General features: G+C 54.3%; 2 protein-coding genes across 8 annotated transcripts in view; one reads left to right on the top strand and one right to left on the bottom strand.

Moving 5' to 3' along the window:
* Window positions 1–7,723, top strand: part of CTBP2 (C-terminal binding protein 2) — a 125,558-nt gene extending 117,835 nt beyond the window's left edge. For all 5 annotated transcript variants that reach the window (XM_075533947.1, XM_075533945.1, XM_075533948.1 and 2 more), the window contains 8 exons: window positions 617–771; window positions 981–1,125; window positions 2,091–2,297; window positions 4,172–4,386; window positions 4,712–4,842; window positions 5,035–5,162; window positions 5,436–5,553; window positions 6,512–7,723. In XM_075533947.1, coding sequence (XP_075390062.1) covers window positions 617–771; window positions 981–1,125; window positions 2,091–2,297; window positions 4,172–4,386; window positions 4,712–4,842; window positions 5,035–5,162; window positions 5,436–5,553; window positions 6,512–6,692 — 1,280 coding nt within the window. In that variant the 3' untranslated portion in view covers window positions 6,693–7,723. The remainder of the gene's footprint in view (window positions 1–616; window positions 772–980; window positions 1,126–2,090; window positions 2,298–4,171; window positions 4,387–4,711; window positions 4,843–5,034; window positions 5,163–5,435; window positions 5,554–6,511) is intronic.
* A 906-nt stretch (window positions 7,724–8,629) lies between these two features.
* ZRANB1 (zinc finger RANBP2-type containing 1) overlaps window positions 8,630–19,110 on the bottom strand; it is a 48,448-nt gene continuing 37,967 nt past the window's right edge. For 2 of the 3 annotated variants that reach the window (XM_075533949.1, XM_075533951.1), the window contains exons 5-10: window positions 18,722–18,793; window positions 17,961–18,159; window positions 12,037–12,157; window positions 10,964–11,093; window positions 10,622–10,851; window positions 8,630–10,066 (exon numbers count right to left, since the gene is read on the bottom strand). In XM_075533949.1, coding sequence (XP_075390064.1) covers window positions 9,848–10,066; window positions 10,622–10,851; window positions 10,964–11,093; window positions 12,037–12,157; window positions 17,961–18,159; window positions 18,722–18,793 — 971 coding nt within the window. In that variant the 3' untranslated portion in view covers window positions 8,630–9,847. The remainder of the gene's footprint in view (window positions 10,067–10,621; window positions 10,852–10,963; window positions 11,094–12,036; window positions 12,158–17,960; window positions 18,160–18,721; window positions 18,794–19,110) is intronic. The other variant, XM_075533950.1, reaches the window with a different exon arrangement.

Raw genomic sequence — 19,110 nt, 5'->3', positions numbered from 1 at the left:
GATCCCTGGGCTGTGAGGTGGACGCCACACAAGCAGATGCCACTGGGAGCTGCCACCTGCTTCAGGAACTGGGGCGTCCCTGCTGCCTCTGGGTCACACCATGGCTGATGATGGGGTTCCTCCCTCCCAGGGGACAGCCAATGGGGGGGCTCCCCAGCCCCACTGCTGAGCCTGAGCTGGGGTGAGCCTGTAACTTCTAGAATACGTGCCCATGTCCTTGCCTCCAAGGGCTGACCGTGCTGTCTGGTGTCTACCCCTGTGGTGCAGAATGGTGGGGAACGTCGATACCAGCTGGCCTGGTTGCTAACTCAGCTGCATGGTCCACGTGGAGTCTTGTGGGCAATAAGCAAGGTGGTCACTGATGGAGGCCAGGGCCCGTCTCTGGGAAAGGGACCCACAGCCGCCCTGCTCTGCCTTGCAAGTCAAGGTGTGGGGCTGGAGGGGTGGCATCCAGGAGGTGCCACCCCTCGTGTAGAATACCCTGGGCAGCAGTGATGACATACTAGACCAGGTGCCCATGGGGCATGGGCGGGCCTTTACTGAAACTGCTGCAGCCCTAAGTATTTGGGATCTACTAATCACGGGGCGTGTCGTTATCTCACCCCCACCCCCGCAGGTATCCGCCCCCAGATCATGAACGGCCCCCTGCACCCCCGGCCCCTGGTGGCGCTGCTGGATGGTCGGGACTGTACCGTGGAGATGCCCATCCTGAAGGACCTCGCCACTGTGGCCTTCTGCGATGCCCAGGCCACGCAGGAGATCCATGAGAAGGTGGGCGGGCACCTGCAACCCCACATACAGGCACAGCCCCACCAGCCCAGGCAGCACTCCCTCCCCATCCACTACCCACATCCCCCACCGTGGTCCCCAGAGCTCCACCCTGTGGCCATGCTGCCCATTACACCCGTTCACACCCTTCCCAGGAAAGCCCTGGGGCCGGGCAGGGGCTGGCTACTCTGACACCCGTGGTCTGCCCACAGGTGCTCAACGAAGCCGTCGGTGCCATGATGTACCACACCATCACCCTGACCAGGGAAGACCTGGAGAAGTTCAAGGCCTTACGCGTCATCGTGCGGATAGGCAGCGGCTATGACAATGTGGACATCAAGGCCGCCGGCGAGCTGGGTGGGTGAGGGCTGCAGGGGTGGGGCAGGCAGCTGGTCCACTCGAGGTGGGTGCAGAGCATAGGCTGGGCTGGAAACGGGCTGTTTGAAGAGGGGGCATCTTTGGGGGACTTGCCAACCATATCTTCAGTGTCCCTCCTGAATGCAGAGTGGCCCACAGGCAGGGGTGCCTTTCCTACAGCAGGGCAGTCTGGGACAGGTGGCAGTGGACAGGGCCTGGGTGTCCACAGCCAGGTTCTGCACCCGCCACTACGGGCTGGGCGCGATGACGGATTTGAAGAGTCGCTCTGGACCCCGTCGGTGTGACGGGATGGTAGAGAAGGTCCTGCTTGGCACTTGCCTTGGCAGAACCGTGCCTGGCAACATCCCCAACGATCATTACAGCCAGGTACCTCCTGTGTCATGTCTGGACACCGCCTCTCCCTTCTGCACGGGAGCCCAGGCTGTTTGAAGCTGAGCCGCAGCCTGCCTCAGTCGTCCTCGCACGCCCCACGGCAGGTTCCTGTGATGCCTGTTGGCCAGTGGGCTTGCTCCTCCAGGGGCCAACGTTGTCCCCGCTCTCCGGGCCTTGCAGGACCCCAGATAGCAGCCAGGCTGGCTCTGCAGCAGAGGGCACGCTCTGCTGGTCTCCAGGTGGACCTCCATCAGAGTGACTAGAGTGGCCCCACTGGTGTCCCCAGCCTGGACTGCAGACCTAGCCGTGTCTGCTCAGCCCAGTCAAGTCTCAGCCGCCTGCGGCCAGGCCTTTCCTGCCCCTTCATCCGAGACCTGTCAAAAAGCTGTCCCCACCCCGAGACGCGGCGGTGACGCTGCGGGACGTGAGGCTGTGCCACACAGGACGCCACCGCCAGGGGGTGGGGGTGGCAGGACTTGGGAGACCAGGTGGTGCGGGGAGGCGGGCCCAGGCCTTGCTGCCCCTCCCCGAGTACGACCCCTCACAGCAGCCTCCTGGCACTCTGTCCGCAGGCATCGCCGTCTGCAACATCCCCTCAGCCGCAGTGGAGGAGACAGCCGACTCCACAATCTGCCACATCCTCAACCTTTACCGACGGAACACGTGGCTGTACCAGGCACTGCGAGAGGGCACGCGCGTCCAGAGCGTGGAGCAGATCCGGGAAGTGGCCTCAGGCGCGGCCCGAATCCGAGGAGAGACGCTGGGCCTCATCGGCTTTGGTACGTGCCCCCTCTGCTCCTGCTCCAGCCCCAGCGTCATGTGGCCAGCTTAGCCTAACTGGGTGCGATCCCAGCTAAACAGGGCAGGGAAGGGCTTGGCCCCAGGGAGCCCCACAGACTTCATTGGGGGGGTTCCAAGCGGGGGTTGGCCAGTTTAGAGAGGAGGCTGGGAGTACCCTCAGGCAGTGTGGCAGAGAAGTAGGGGTGCAAACTAGAGGGGAAGTGGCCTGGTCCCAGGGCTCCTGGGGCCTCAGCGGGTGTCGGTGGCCACCAGCCAGCTCTGAGCTGGTTTCTCCATCAGGACTCGAGAGGCTGGTGAGATGCAGTACTGGGGCCTTTAGCCCGGGGTCTGCTCTCCAGGGCCACCCTCACTCAGCCTGTGCTCTGCTGACCTTGGGTTACCTCCAGCTCACGGCCCCCAGCTAGGACAGGGCCGAGACGAGGTTGGGGACCAGCCTCACTGTTGCTCCAAAGGCCATCCAGTGCAGGGACACCCCCTCAGCACACTGATCGGCCGTGAGAGTCAGGACAGGGACTTTGGGAGGTTCACCTACCCAGGAAGACCTGGGCATGAGCTAGACCAACCGTTCTCAACCTGTGGGTCGAGACCCCTTTGGGTCATCACAGTAGCAAAATGACAGTGATGAAGTAGCAACAAAAATAATTTTATGGCTGGAGGAACCCACCACATGAGGAACTGTGCTGAAGGGTCACGGCCTTAGGAAGGTTGAGAACCACAGAGCTTGAGCAAGGTGGGTGCTCTTGTCTCTTGTGGGAGGGCCTGTCTTCCCGGTGTGCCTGAGCACCCTGGTATTCCTCAGGCTTTGCATTTGGTGTGGTGTGCATTACTGCTGTTGGGGCGGCTCCAATGGGCCCAGGGATGTTGGTTTTCCAGTGTGAGGACCACACTGCGGGATAGAAGCAGCGCCCCCTGCTGGCTCGGAACCCGGCTTCAACTCTCCACTGGAGACACCACCACCACCCCCCACCCCCCATTGCCCAAGCAGCTTGCAGCAGCAGGCCAGCACTGCCAGGAGCATCTCCGGTTCAGAGCGCTTTTGTTGCTGCATATTCAGGAAACATTCTCCTCCTCTCAAAGCTTTCACCACGCTACTTTCACTTCCCACCATTAACTAAGCTTTGCTCTGAGCTGTGTTTCTCCAAGAACTCCCTGTGAATCCCCTGTGAGCAGGAAGAGTAGGGCTCTGGAAGACCTTCACACTGCCTCCTTCCATTGATGGCCAATTTGGAGAGCGTGGCATGCTACATAGGGCACCCCTCCCTGCCCTGCAGCTGTCCTTCATGGGCACAGTGGCTGTGTTAAGCCCCAGCTTCCACCTTAGGAGGGGGGGTTGCTCTCAGGAGGGCCTCTATTTGTGCAAGCTAGGTAGCTTACGTTAGCTCTACCTAAAGCCGCCTTGCACAAACGGGAGGCCTCCTGAGAGCCCTGGGCCCTCAGCAGTACAGGCCAGGGAGGTGCCCGAGTCTGAGGGCTTCACCTGGTTGGCCCCAAGGCACCTCTCTAGCTTGAACACCCTGGCAGGGTTGTTCATTCTCACCCCTGAACACTGGCCTGGCCCTCAACTCTGCTCCTCCCCAACAGCCGAGGCCACAGGACCAGGGGTGCTGGACCAAGGTGCACAGAACAACTGTGCTTACTCAGCCTGTGGGTGGATGGAGGTGTTGAACCAGGGGTCTGTGTGTTCCCACGTGTCCATAATAAAGGTTGGACAGATTCCACCGTCGTGTTCAGTACAAGACGGCCAGCAAGCAGCAGGGTCTCTTATTTGGCGCTTCAGCCCCCAGCCCGATGGGCTGAGCGCTGTCGCCGCGGGGAGCGATGCAGACCTCACCCGGATCCCTTGTCTCCACAGGTCGCACAGGGCAGGCAGTCGCTGTTCGAGCCAAGGCCTTCGGCTTCAGCGTCCTCTTTTACGACCCCTACTTGCAGGATGGCATTGAGCGGTCCCTGGGCGTGCAGCGGATCTACACGCTGCAGGACCTGCTGTACCAGAGCGACTGCGTGTCCCTGCACTGTAACCTCAACGAGCATAACCACCACCTCATCAATGACTTCACCATCAAACAGGTAACCGCCAGGCGCGGCCCGGAGAGGCCTGCTTGCGGCCAGCTCATGGACGCTGCGGTATGGGCAGCTGTTCTGGACACACCCAAGAGCAGCGGCCCCAGGACAAACCACAGCCAGGCGAGCCATGGGGGTAGGGGGACACAGTCCACCAACATCAGACCTCACCCAAGTGACAGCCTCATGTCCATCTCCCAGGCTATGCAAAGAGGTGGCCCTTGGCCCTTGGCCTGCACACCCTGGGGCGCCTCAGTTACCGGTTCGGTGCAAGTACTTGCAGGTGAGGTGGCGGCACATCTAAGTGGATCAATCTCCTCTCTCCGCACAGATGAGACAAGGAGCCTTCCTGGTGAATGCAGCCCGAGGCGGGCTGGTGGACGAGAAAGCCTTAGCCCAAGCCCTCAAGGAAGGGCGGATACGAGGGGCAGCCCTTGACGTGCACGAATCTGAGCCTTTCAGGTGGGTGTGGGGCAGCCAGGGCCTGAGTCCACCTCCACTTGGAACTTGGGGTACATTCCCTGGGCATCCACACCGGCCATGGCGTGGCTGGGTTCTATGGGCAGGCATCATCGTGCTGCTTGGAGAAGAGGTGGGCAGGGCATTCCACGAACCTCAGATAGTCACTGACAGGCTCTGGCTTGCATCTCCCAGCTTTGCCCAGGGCCCATTGAAAGACGCCCCAAACCTCATATGCACGCCCCACACAGCCTGGTACAGTGAGCAAGCCTCCCTGGAGATGCGGGAGGCCGCTGCCACGGAAATCCGCCGGGCCATCACAGGTGAGCGACACCCCTGGGTGGGCGGGTCAGGTTCATTTCAGTGCACGAGTCCCCAAGGGAAAGCAGCTCTTTGCATGGCGGCAAGCTGGAGATGGTGGGGTGGGCAGGCTGCCAAACAGGTTCCTGCACTTGACCCTGGGCTATCATAAGAACGTTTGTGACGAGGGGGGTGGGGGTGCAGTGGGGAAGCCACGCGTAGACCCAGAGGCTTCAGTCAGACGTTGAGAACACCCTGCCCGTGACCAAGGGCTGACGGTGGTGGTCTTGCTGCAGGTCGCATCCCAGAAAGCCTAAGGAACTGTGTGAACAAGGAATTCTTTGTCACAGCTGCTCCCTGGTCAGTCATCGACCAGCAAGCAATTCATCCGGAGCTCAACGGTGCCACATACCGGTGAGAAGAGGAACTGGAGGGCCCTCCAGGGTCAGGGGCCTCCGGGTCACCCTCAGCTCTCCTAGGGCCCAGAGCTGCAATGAGACAGACGTAGGCAGCACCTACTGGAAAGGGGTGGGGGTGGGGGGGTGCCATCTGGGGGCACAAGGTCTCCCTCCTTTCTACTTTAATTAGAATTTTCAGTATAAAACCTGGTTCTGGATTGAATGTATTTGGGCAAGCCATGGGACCAAAAGCTGTTTATGGGTGGGGCAGACAAAGGCAAAACCCCTACGTGGAAGCACGCAACCTAGAAATCAAATCTGCTACCCTGACCCCACTATCTGCCAGCAGCACCCCTGCACCCATCACAACAGCACCATCCCGTCTCACAGCACCATCCCCGGGAGACGGGGACAGTGGCAAACAGCCGTGCACACTCCCTGCGGGCTGTCAGGAAGTCCCCTGTATATCTGGGTTCCAGGATCCGCCAGTGGGGATGAGCTCTGCACCTCTAAGTTGGAGCCCCAAGGGACACAGGTCTCACTCGGCTTGCTGCCAGGCCTGCCCACTGGGAGCGCCTCTTCCCATCTCAGGACTTAAGCTCTGCGTACCCTGCCCTGCAGGGCCCTGGCACAAGGAGGCTTACAAAAGTTCATGGGAAATGAGATCCAAAGAAATGGGGTTTTCAATTTTTGGAAGCCTTTCTGTCTGCGCTCTAGGAACCCCACCTAGATTGCAGGACGAATGGGGACAACATGTGGCTGGCTCTGGCCTCAGTGGGAAGGTGTGTAGTCGGCTGAAGCTGATCCCAAGGGAGGGGCTGGAGCCCGATTCACCACCTTGGAAACAACCCACTCAGACCCAAGGGTGTGAGTGCTGGGCTGGGGTTGGTGTGAGCTTCCTGAGTGCCTGGTGGGGGGAGGCAGCAAAGACCTCGGCAGGGAGTGCGGCTTACCAGTTGGTCTGTGCTTGGCAGGTACCCACCGGGCATCGTGGGCGTGGCCCCGGGAGGACTTCCTGCAGCTATGGAAGGCATCGTCCCTGGGGGCATCCCCGTCACCCATAACCTCCCCACAGTGGCACACCCCTCCCAGGCTCCTTCTCCCAACCAGCCCACAAAGCACGGGGACAATCGGGAGCACCCCAACGAGCAATAGCAGAGGCCGGCATCGCACAGGTACACCTGGGACCAAGTGAGTGTCAGCAGTGCGCAGGACAAGCCGAGGACAGGAGCATCTTCTGAAGGGACTCTGGACAACACCCCCACCCCCCAACCCCGGCTGCCACCACCGCACTGACAGACAGGCCAGCAGAGGCCCGGCGTCTGGACTGCCCAGCTTCCATCCTCGCGTGTTCACGGTCTCCTCTGTGCATCGATCACAAGGACAAAGTAGAGCTTTTCCCTTTTCAGCCCCTGGGGCACAAGTGGTCCAGAGCACCTTGCTCTTGAAAGTCACATCAGGAGTTTCCCCACCATGGCTCTGGTCCCTTTTGCCGATAGGATGACCACGTGGTCACACGGGGGTCGGATGGAAGACGGCACAGGCGCCGTCCACAAAGGTCCCCACCCCTGAACTGCAAACTGAGTGGGCGCAGGGGCACCGCAGCTCAGCAACACCCCCGATGATGCAAAAAAAGAAAAAGAAAAAAAGTATTAAGTTTCACAAGCTGTTTGTACTCAAATCTATTTTCTCAGTTTCAGATCCTCAGCTATTTTATGGAGTGGAGAGTCTTGAACAGAGCGGGTTCAAGAGTACTGTTGCATTTCCTTATGTCTCAGGAAACCCTTTTTATGGTCACTTGTCAGGTTGTCTAGGAACAAACCCACTTTTTTAGACCTTGATAAAGTCTTCTTTTCTTCACGTGATATTTTATATGAACACTTCAGATGTGTTACTAGATGTGACTGATTTTAACAAATCCTCTTAGATTTGTATCAACTAGCTATGTGTTCTACTCATAGTCTTCGTGACACATCGCCTTTTTGTTGGAAAGATGGCCTATTTTGAGCCTGTGTATAGGTACATTCCTGTTTTTGTGACAAAAATCTTTAAAGCTGTCCCAAACAGAGTAACGGCTGTCGGAAGTATGTTTGGTTTTAGCGTGAGTTCCTGTTCCTGTATTGGTTTATTGTAAAGGTGAACATTTAGCGTTCAGTGCAGTTTTCAATAAAAAGTAATAAAACCTAGTTTGGAGATGTTCAAGGGCAGCTGATTCTACAGATTGAGGCGGCTTGCAGGGGGCGCCAGCCCTGGGAGGGGAAAGTGGGTTAGAACTGAAGTTAGAATATGGCTGGTTCTGGTTTTACTTTATTACTCAGAAGCAAGATCACCTGCTGGGCATCACTGCGAGGAGGGAGGGAACCACCCGGCTTTCATTTACAACGTTCCTATCAGCCAGGTCAGGAGATTACAGGCTGCCTTGAGCGCACACTGTCCAGTTCCTCACCCTTCCAGAACAGCAGGCCTCGTCCCCACAACAATCAACTGCCGAAGAGCCAAGGGGAAGGGAGGTGTGCCATTGTTGGCCACCTGGCACCTCAAGGGGCAATAGGTTCATGGTTGTCTGCTTAGAAACGTGGACCATTGACCCAGGGCACCTTCACACCATGGAGGGCACACCTGTATGTCAGTCACACCTGCGCTCTGCTGCAGTCAGTGGCCACCCTGGGAAGCCGAGCACAGACGATCCCCCTCCAAGGAAGCCTGTGCATTCCAGAATGCGTGCCTGTGGCTTGGTGCTTCAGGAGCTTCGACATCGCTTCCATTTGTCTGAACCAGTGGCCAGCAACTTGGCTGTGCCCACCTGGCCCTGCCAGGGGTGTGGTGCTCAGGAAGCCAGGTTCCCACAAAAGAACATGACTCCTGTCAAGCGTGAGACCATTAGGGTCTCAGATCACAGGAAGGAGACTGACCAGGCCACTTGGACCCAAGGCCAGAGGCTTCACCATCCAACACTGCCCTCTAGCAACTTCCATGGGGAGGGAAGACAGTGTTTGCTTACATGAGCCCCTCCCACACGTGCAGCAGCAGGCCCCAGGACCACCACCTGTCACCAGGTGTGCCGGGTCAAGAACCACTAAAGACACCAGGGGTGGGTTTGTATTTTTAGTATTCCAGCATCAGATGAAGCACACGTTTCAATGCCATCAAAGCACAAGTGAGGGAAAACAAGCAGCAAGTCTTTAAAGGTTTCACAGCCTTCTCAGCAAGGGGAAGATGACGGTAATGGGTGACTAGCTGGCATCTTGCCACAAGTGTGTGAAGTACTTGTGTGTCCTGAGAGGTCTGCATGTTCATTCACTCAGTATTGAAAGTGGGCCTGGACTGGTCAAATACTGCTGTTCAAATGACGTCCATGTAGAACTGACCTTTAGTGGGGGCGGCCACCAGGAACCAGCAGGCACGGCCAACTCAGGAGCTCATCACACGCTGGCTGCGGTGGGAAGCCTCTCCTCGGTGGGTCCTCCTGCACAGCCTCCACCAGCTGAGGTGGAGGCGACGTCGGGCAAGTCCAGAGACAACACCCCTCCAGGAGCCAGTCCAGGCATGCCAATTTCCCACACCGCACCCTACACAGGCAGGCCTGCTCCTCGGGCAGCATCCGGGGAATCCCCACCAACATTCTGGAGGAAGTACCGTCAATGTAGGCCACCGTCCAGACAAATATCTGAATACTATAAACTTTAAAAGATGCCATAGTAATTTTAAAAAATTTTTTTTTCAAAAGGGTAGTGACTGAAGTCACACAACTTCTTCACTTTCTTGCAATTTGTTCCTTAAAGATTTGGTTTTTATTGGACACAACAGGAACTAAATTAAAATAAAGGCTTATCTTTTACGGTTTACTGTGGGTAATTCATACGGAAAAGGTCTCGTGTCTCGGGCAAGCTCTAGCGAGGCTTGTGCACAGGGTGGGTGGGAGAGGAATGCAGGTGGGTGGCCGGGCTTTGCTGGGAAGACCGCCTCAGGAACAAAGCCTCGTCTACCTGTGCTCGGAGTGCCCATGCAGGGGGAGGGGCAGGGGGAGAGGATGCTGGCACACGTTCCTAGTACACAACCACACGCATCACACTTATAGACAGCTGTACGATTCGACAGGGCAGTCTGTCTGAATAAAATTAGTTTTGTACAAACTAGTCTGCCAGTCCTCCACGGCCACCTCCCGGTGTGTGTTGTGTGTGGAGAGGGGGCGGGGAGTACATGCCAGTAGAGCTGGCTGGCCTGGCGCCCACCTGCCCCTGGCACCCTGTTGGGAGCACCACCCTAGTTTGGGGGAGTCACGGTATGCCCGGTGCCTTCCAGCCTTCGGTTCACTCGTCCTCGTCGTCCTCATCCTCCTCGCCATCCGACAGCGACGTGCACGGCCGGATCTGTCTGTAGCGGTCGAGCCACTTCTCCACCATCTGGGTGACCAGGGGGTGGCTGCGCCGGCGGGAGCCTTTCTGCATGGCCACAAGGACCCCGCCCTCGGTCACACAGCAGTCCAGCCATTGCCTGAGCAGCCTTTCCCGCTGTTCCTCGTTGCCTAGCTTTGGGAGAAAGATGGCTTACAGCACACTCGGACTGGACACAACAGTCGGACCAGCAGTGGCCCCGATGCCACAACACCGCCATCCACAGCTGCCCTCTGGTCAACTCTGCCTGTCTGCCAGAGCAGGCCTCCAGGGACGGTCATCGGAAAAGGCTGCGCGAAGCACACAGCGCCCTAAATGGCTCTGACCGGGGTGGGGGTGGGGGGGGTCGCTCGCTCCTGCCACCTCTAGTCCCAGAGGCTCCCAGCTTGCCCGGAGGCAGGGCCATGGCTTCTCGCTGCCGTTCCCGTGGCCTGCTGCCACCCCTGTATGCCACACTGGCTTGTGGACCCTCTGCACTCGTTGGTCCCAAGACTGCACAACTTCCTGCTCTTGGAATCTGGTTCCAGTCTCCTTCCTCAGTGAGGGCCTCCAGGGAGGGTTCTCCCACCCCTCGGGCAGAGCTCGAGCTCCAATCCTAACCCACAGCACTTCTGACGAGCTCAGCCTGGCAGTCAGCCTGGCCAGTGAGAGGAGCGACGGGCCGCGTGGGTGGCCGGGCACTCAGCTTACCTCCTGAGCAGAGAGGAAGTGCACGTGGAGCAGCTTCCGCTCGCTGTCCACCAGAGGCAGAAACGTGACGGTGATATCGTCGTCCGTGTTCAGGTTAGCACCGGCACCCCGGTTGCCATAGCCGTCATTCTCCATGGCAACCAAAGCAGAGAAGTGGCCCCTTGTGTAGCCCAGAGCGATTGGACTTTTCCAACAGAAACTCTGTTCCCACAGCAGAGGCAAATACACACCTGGACAGAGAGGGCAGGTCAGCAGAGTACCCAGCAGGCCCTACCCCCAGGGGGGTCCCCAGGCACACAAAACCAGAGACCCCAAAAACTCTTGAGGGATACCATGACTTACCTTGAAACCGGGTATATCCTAAGGTCTCGCCCCGGAAACTCTTATAGTATTTTACTCCATACACTATGATTGGTCGTCTGAGAATATGCGCAAGTACAAAAATGTGTGTCTGTTCCAAACTGGCGCCGGGCTGCACGGAACACAAGGAAAAGACACTCAGCTCCCCAATCCACGGGTGAAACCCAAATCCCACCGAGTGACCTCCTCCAGCCGGTCTTCAGAAGAATCACGCTCACACCTCCAACAAAGCACCCAGGACAGCGTCACAGAAACCCAGAAGCCTTGTCACCTCCCGCCGCTCACAGCCTGGCAGCCACAGGCGAGATCAGTATTTCACGATGACCATCTAACCTGGCTTCTCAGAACGGGGCGATCACTGGCCACCGTCCAGCTGAACGGACTGCCAGCAGCAGTGCTTTCTCACACTGAAGATGCGCTCTGCATTTCGTACAAAGAATTCCACAACAGCAAAGACTGCCCTTATGAACTACCCACCGTGAGCCCTGCCCACACCATCAAAGGGACAGCAGCTAAGGGGCCTCGGACCAGTGATACTTCCTCATCAGTGTTCCAGGAGAAAAGGGCAGGTGGGTGGCTGGGTCACATGTTTGCACCCAACAGTTTGGTGACCTGAACGTATTTCAAAAAACCACAGAGAGTGAGACCAGCGGCTAAGCAGGAAGTGGTCCGAGAGTCCGTCCGTGGGACTGGCTGAGCCCGGCGCTCCTCTCGGCACGCTGCGCCACAGAAGGCGGCCTGCAGCTTCTCCGCCGAGGCCACTTGGTGCCTGCTGCTCTGGGATCGCTCGATTTTCCCCACTCAGGCACAGCCAGGCACGAGCCTGGGGCAGGTAGCAGAGCAGGCCCACCTTCCGACAGGCACTCTGGAGAAGAGATTGCCCTGCACCCTCTCCTGCTGCTGCAGAGCATACCGCTGACCAACAGCAGTCCGGACTACAGCCCAAGCCACCTGGTACCAGGGCAGGTGCTCTCTGCCCACATGACTGATCCAGGGTAGCATGGGAACTAGCTTCCAGCAGGCGCCTTGCTTCCTTCAGACTGCAGCACTCTTACCTGACTGGCAAGAGAGAGAATGAAGGCCCAGTCTTCTTGCCACTGTTCTTCCCTCAGGGAGAAATGTAAACCAAAGCTCTGGGAATACCACGACTCCCAATCTTTCCAGCGCGTGTAAAACCTGAAAAAGAAGTGTCAACAAGCCTTGAGTAAGCAGTACATGTACAGCTGACCGTGAACATGACAAGGTCTTCGTAATTCACATAAAAAATATCAGTTTTATCTGACTGGTAATACTTTTTCAAAATAAAAAATGCTCCCATTCACTAGCGAGCCACCGTCCTCTCAACCAGGATTGGGTTCACCGCCGAGTCCCCACAGCAGTGATGCAGGCAGTCTATCCCAGGAAGAACACTGGTCTACAACCCTAACATTCTGGGGGTGCATGCGATCAGAGCCAGCCCCCATCCTGGACCAATGCACAACGATAAGCAGGCCTGCATGGCCCCAAGAGCATCAAGGGCAAGGCCACAAGCTCTCCTCAAAAAGGACACGATTTCTCTGAAAATCATGTAATGGTCCAGCGGAGACACCAAGCAAGCAAGCACATACATGCACATACATGCGCATACATGCACCCCAAACCTGTAACTACAAAGAATTTCTGCCTTAAATTTAATCCCCCTATCCAAGTTATTTATTTTTCTTTACACCAAAACCAGACATCTTGAAACTCACCATTGTGGTTCACTGAAAGACCGTGCGAGTCTGAGAGCCGGGCCTGAGCAGACACTGCATGTTTGTAGCACAGAGCTCTCTCTCTCTGCCTAGGGGAAAAGGTCCCTAGCCAGGTGACCCAGTGCTTGTATCACAATGGCGAATGTTGAAAAAAACAGTACCTACAATGCGTGGACATGATGGCTGTTCACCAGCTAGAGCGCGTATAGCTTGAGACGCCCGGTGAGTTTTAAGCTGGACGCTCTTCCCAACTCATTTCATGGCTGGGATAGTGGGTGCGCTGGATCCAGACACACATCTACGCAACAGTCACCCCTGAAGTTGCCCAGCTCACTGAGAGCAGACAAGCTTGGACCCAAATCTAGCCCCTCTGCAGGGGGCTCTCTGGCAGGGTCACAGACAGAGTTTTAATGTTAAACTGCTCACGGACTGAAGATCCGACATCGTCACACTGGCAATACTTCCTTTCTCATCGAGAGAATCGGCGCTACTCCCTATGGACGGCCCAGCGAATGTTTCTGTTCTGTTTTGGTTTGCGCAAAACTGACACCTGGATTCTAAAGTTTAAATGGATGCTCAGAAGGCCCAGAATAGCCAAGACAATCTTGAAAAAAAGCCAAACTGGCCCCCTTCCCCAGCCTGGCCCCCTTCCCCAGCCTGACTTCAAAGCTGCGCACCAGACTACAGCCAGCCAGCCAGCCAGCGTGACGTCCACAAGGACTGAAATACAGACCCAGGGGACAGAGTTCAGATTCTAGAGACAAACCTTTGCCTATAAAGACACAGCCAAGGCGCTGAATAAACCAGGCACAGACTGGAGGAAAGTATCTACATATATTTTTACCTGATGGGGACTTATATCCAAAATATACGCAGAATGCCAACCACTCAACTCAATAAGAAAACTCACTTTAAAATGGGCCAAAGATATGAAAAGATGTTACCAACAAAGATCTGCAAAGTGGTAAGTACAAGAAATGATGTTCAACATCTCCAGTGATGTGGGAAATGCACACCAAACTGACAAGAAGTATCACTGCACATGCACAGATGGTTACAATAAAAAAGTCTGCAAGTAACAGCTTCGCAACTTCTTGAAATTTAAATCTACATGAGCCATAAATTCCACTCATGTATCTACCAATAAAAACAAAAATTCCATGTCCTTGGGATTAGGTATCAGACCCCAAAACAAACAACTATTTTGATGTGAATGAGTGGGGGGTCATAAGAGACCAAAGTCCATCTGTAGACAATTGGACCTCCCCTCACAGAAGGGTCATAAGGCAGGGATGAGTCAGCCAGGATGCAGCACAGCACCGACAAAACATACAACTTTCCTCTAGCTCTTTAATGCTTCCTTCCTGACCCCAGTCCTACCTTACACACACGGCAGACCAGAGCATGTACCCTGACTGACTGGCTGGCACAAAAGAGTTATACAAGCCCCAATAAAATGATTCAATTAAAAAATAAAAAAAGGACTCTGGACACATAGAATCCAGGACAGATAAAGCCCTCAGGAACAATAATGAGAGTAGCGATACCATGCGGGTAGGGAGAAGGGGAGGGAATAAGGGGGAGAAATGGAGAACCAATCACAATGATCAACGTATAGACACCCCCCCCCACCCCATCCCAGGAGAACAAACAACAGAAATGCGGGTGAAGGGAGATAGTGGATGGTGTAAGATATGAAAATAATTGGTAATTTATCAAGGGTTCATGACGGGGGGTGGGGGGGCACGGATACCAAGGGCTCAAGTAGAAATAAAAGGTTTAAAAAATGATGAGAACACAATTGATGTATTGATGTATGGATTGTTATAAGGGCTATGATTTATATAAATCAAATGATTTATTTTTAAAAATCCATGTCCTCAGAGATAGCTAGACATGACTATTCATAGCAACACACTTCATAACAACCAAATGGGACAAACCACCCAATGGACAGATGACCCCACATGGTATATATCACAGATGAATCATACAACGGAATACTTCTTGACAATAAGGAGGGGGAGGAAGCCACAGCATGAATGCACCTGAAAATACTAGGCGAAGCGAAGAGATCCAATCACAAAGACAAATGTTACATGAATCATGTAGATAAAATATCCAGAAAAGGGTAAGCTTACAGATACCAAAAGTAGACTTGGGGGTGGGGGGTGGGGCAGGGGGGCAGGGGGCTGGCTTCTGAGGGATGGGAATAAAAGGTGACCGTGGTGACCATTGCACAACTCTGAAAGGTTGACTAACAAACTACATCAGTTGGGTGTTATGCAAATTACACTTCAATAAAGCGGTCTTTAAAAAGGACAAGAATTAATAAACTCCAGGCATCTTACCATTACCTATTAACATTTCATTATAGCTAAATCAATCAGGGCAACCAGTATTATGCACATGTATTTAAAGAGGGCTGATTTTTTAAAATTATTTGTCAGGAGCCCTAGTAGCATAGTGGCTATGTGTTGGGCTGCAGACTGCAAGGTCTGCAGTTCGAGACCACCAGTCCCTCTGCAGAAGTGAGTGAGGGCTTTCTAACCCTGGTAAAGAGTTACAGTCTCTGACACAGTGTGAGAAATGAAAATAATGTACGACCTACCTATCAGGGGGTTATGAGGTGGGGGGAGGGGGAGAAAGAGGAGCTGAAACCAAGGGCTCAATAGAAAGTAAATGTCTAGAAAAGAAGGAAGGCAGCCTATGTACAAACATGCCCGGTTCAATCAACGTATGGATTATGATAAGAGTTGTGCGAGTCCCCAATAAAATGATTTAAAAAAAAAAATTATTTGTCAATTTCCAAACCAGATTTGTAGCAGCTTGAAGTATAAACTGCAACTGAAACAGAAAGCGCTGACAGTCTTACCAAAATGACAGTAATTAAGAATTAGTTTTTAAAAACTGCCCTGTGGGGTCTGGTTTGATTTTGCTTTGTTGTTTAAATGTTGTGTTTCTTTGTTTGCTATTGCACTAGCTATCCTCACAAGTCTGCTGGGAAAGGAGTGAACACACAGGTGACTTCCGATGTCCAGAATGAACACCAGTCACTTCGTTAAAATCTGGAACCGTTTCCCTACCTCCATTCAACTTTTAGGATTTCAAAGAACCCCAAGCCCCGACAGAATCCGTATCCTAATACAAATGAGTGACAATTCCACTCTGGACCATCGCTACCACCCTGGAGCAACCACCACCCAAACTTCCCTGACCAGCACCCAAAGGCTGCCTCACACCAGGCCTGCCCTACCCTGAGGGCCCCACCTCCAAGTGAGAACAGCCGTGCCCGAGCCCTCACACTCCAGCCAACCCACGCCCAGAGTCCCACGGCTAAAAGGCCCTCCCTCCTGCCTGAACCAGACCATCTGTTTAGAGAAACATCCTTTCTTCAGCTCCAGGATACGCCCACCCCACTTCCCTCGACTAACCGCAGCCTCCTCCCGAGCTGTGCGTCTACCCTCCAGGAAGCACTTGGGCGGCGCTACTGAGAAATTCTAAGGTAGCCCTTTTAGTCCTAAAATTTGAACTGAGGAAGAGACAGAACAAAAGCCCTGTTCCCCTGCAGTGGACCAACGAGTAGACTTCACAGAACCCTTCTGTCCTGGTGACAGAACCCAAGGAACAGTGATGCCGCCTCCCTGGGGCCTGTCGGCGCGCTGACCCGCTGAGCGGCGTAGGAACAGCGCGCTTGTTCGTCCAGGGACCGCGCCTCTGAGCTCCGCAGGATCCAGTAAACTCCATTACGTCAAAGACAGGCACAAGAGTGCACTGCTGACTATTCCAGGCTACAGTGTGTGCCCCAAGCCTCCACGCTGTACACGAGGAGCTGTTTTCGTCATGAGTGAAGAGTAGCATGGGACCTGTCCGTCGCATCACCCTCTGCGACCTAAGAGATTAAGCGAGCAAGTGGGCTGGCAGAGACGAGATGCCACACGAAGACAGTATGGAACAGCAGCCCGAAAGACGACAAACTCTTCCCCCTCAGAGCCGACAGGTGGACTTCTCATTTCCTCAACCATGAGAGACTGACTCAACGTGCTGGTGGGCACCATCAGACAACCCACCCACAGTCACCAGCTTTCAGGGACTAAGCTCAGGAGGGACTTCAGAGCTCCATGCTAGGATTCTGGAATAGGTAAGCAAACTGTCATGGAGGGCATTTTTCTAGACAACTGGAGAAATGGGTTATAGGTGGGTCAGCCGACTTCCTGCTCATCTGCTCAGGCGCACAGCCAGGATGTGAGCGGCCGTGAGGACTGCCCTGCGGCAACCCTGCGGCAACCCTGCAGAAGACAGCTCCAGGGCAGATGAAACAGGCACCGAAGGCAGAGTCTTGGCATGGAAACCAACACAACACACAGGGAGAAAGGTCAGCCAACGAACACAAATCAGAGTGATCAGGGCCGATGGAGGTTTTTGTTTTTAAGCTTTTCTGTGGGTGTGAAAATGTGCCAAATATGAAAAAGAAAGGTTGTGGTAGTTACATAATCTGTTGTCAATATGAGACTTAAGAGTAAGGGGGTGGAGTCTAGCCTGTCAATCAAGTTGTAGCTTGATGACTTCATTGGGAGGCGCTAAGGAAATAAGTAGTTGCTGGAGGCGGGACACACACTCACTCCCTGCAAGACATTCCTGTGGACAAGACACATGGAGCTATGTTAGTGTCCTGGATGGAGGAGCCACATGGAGACCGATGCCAGTGCTAAGATGCTTCTACCACCACTGGATTCCAGAAGACTTTCCACCCACTGGCCTGTGATCTTTCTGCGTTCAGCATCACTGCATGTGTTCCAGGAGTCTGAAGAGGAATTTATAGACTGGTATTGGACATATGGGCTAATATTGAACTTATGGAGTTGATCTGGACTGGGCTAGATGTTTTCTCAATATTCAATTGCTCTTGTAGATAAAGCTCTCCCTCGATTTGTTTCTCTAGCCCACCCGAACTAACACAACTAACTCTGAAAACTACCGGCTTAGGGAAGAAACACAGAACACATTCAACAGGAGCTCTTAAAAGTTGAGCAAAACTATAAAACCATCGACTTTTTAAAAATATGAACAGAAACCTTGCCAATATTTAGCTATAAAACTTCAGTTACTTCCATTTTTGAAATCAGTAAAAAGGTATAAGAATTTTTGTCTAGTGAACAAAATCAGAGTTGCTGGCTTCCCCCCACCGTGGCTGCAGCAGGCCAGGAGGACACAGCACGGGCGCCATGGGAAGGGCCCCAGCTCACCAATGCGAACAGTCGTGCAGGCTGTCGTGCAGGGCTTTCCGGAGCACCGAGTCCTTGTCGTAAATGCCCCAGGTAGCTTGCAGGACGGAGTCCAGGAGGCAGTCTCCTGCGGTCCGATTCCAAAGTGCATACAGTCTACTGTCCAAGCGCGTAGCCAGTTCCAAGGACCAGTTTATAATTGGAGATTCCTCTTCTAACTCTAAATAAGGAATGTGAACGGCATGCTCATTTTCGTGTGTGTAAACTAACGAGTATCTAAGGGGTGGGGGTAGGTTGTGCTGCATAAGTAGGCTTACAAGTAGTTTGCTAATGAACCCCAAGTGAATCTGATTGCCAGGAACATACACTTGCAGAGTGAACAGAATCAGTTCCTCATCTCTTCCTTTCTAAAGCCCACCCCAGTGGAGGCGCCCGGTCTGGATATGGCTGTGCTTCTCTACCCACACTGTCGCAGTTGAGAGCAGAAAGCCGGAGTTTACATGTCTACACTGTTTCTGTTCACTCGGCCCCAGCTAAGACTACCCAGTGAAAGCTTTCCAATCCACCTGAACAGTATCCAGTCCAGAAAGACGCTGTCCTCAAAGCCTCTTTTGATTTACATGAGCAATACAGGAAGGCAACCACACACTGATCAACAAAGCAGGGAGGGAGTGGGTGGGTGGGTGAGTGAGTGGGTGGGTGGGTGAGGGGTGACTGGGTGAGTGAGTGGATCTGTGGGTGACTGGGTGAAAGGTCACCTGCACCCTGGATGCCCCACTTACCTTTTTGTACATCTCTATCAAGCACCTCATCAAATAGTTTCTCTTGGACTGTTGGGGGCAGGTCTTCAATATCTACAAAGATAAAGCAACCTGGAAAGATCTTAAGCATCACAACTTGACATAAGCCGCCTAACAGCTACTTGCCTGAAGCAGTCCCCTTTCTTCGGGGAAGCATGTGCATGAGTAGCACTCTTTGTACCTCTTGTCCTTTCACATGCCGCCCTCTGCCCTGGCTGGGGCGTGCAGACTAGAGTCTTCTTCCCCACCCCCGCCCCCAGGAAGGCTGATGCACAGGCCTGCCACGTGCCCCTCCCCACAGGCTCAGTGTACTGCCCAGAGCAGCCGCTGACTAACAGGGGAGTTAAGTATACACGTACAACTTTTTGAAA

Source organism: Tenrec ecaudatus, chromosome 16 (assembly GCF_050624435.1).
Source record: "Tenrec ecaudatus isolate mTenEca1 chromosome 16, mTenEca1.hap1, whole genome shotgun sequence".
NCBI lineage: Eukaryota > Metazoa > Chordata > Mammalia > Afrosoricida > Tenrecidae > Tenrec > Tenrec ecaudatus.
This window is presented reverse-complemented; position numbering and strand designations above follow the sequence as displayed.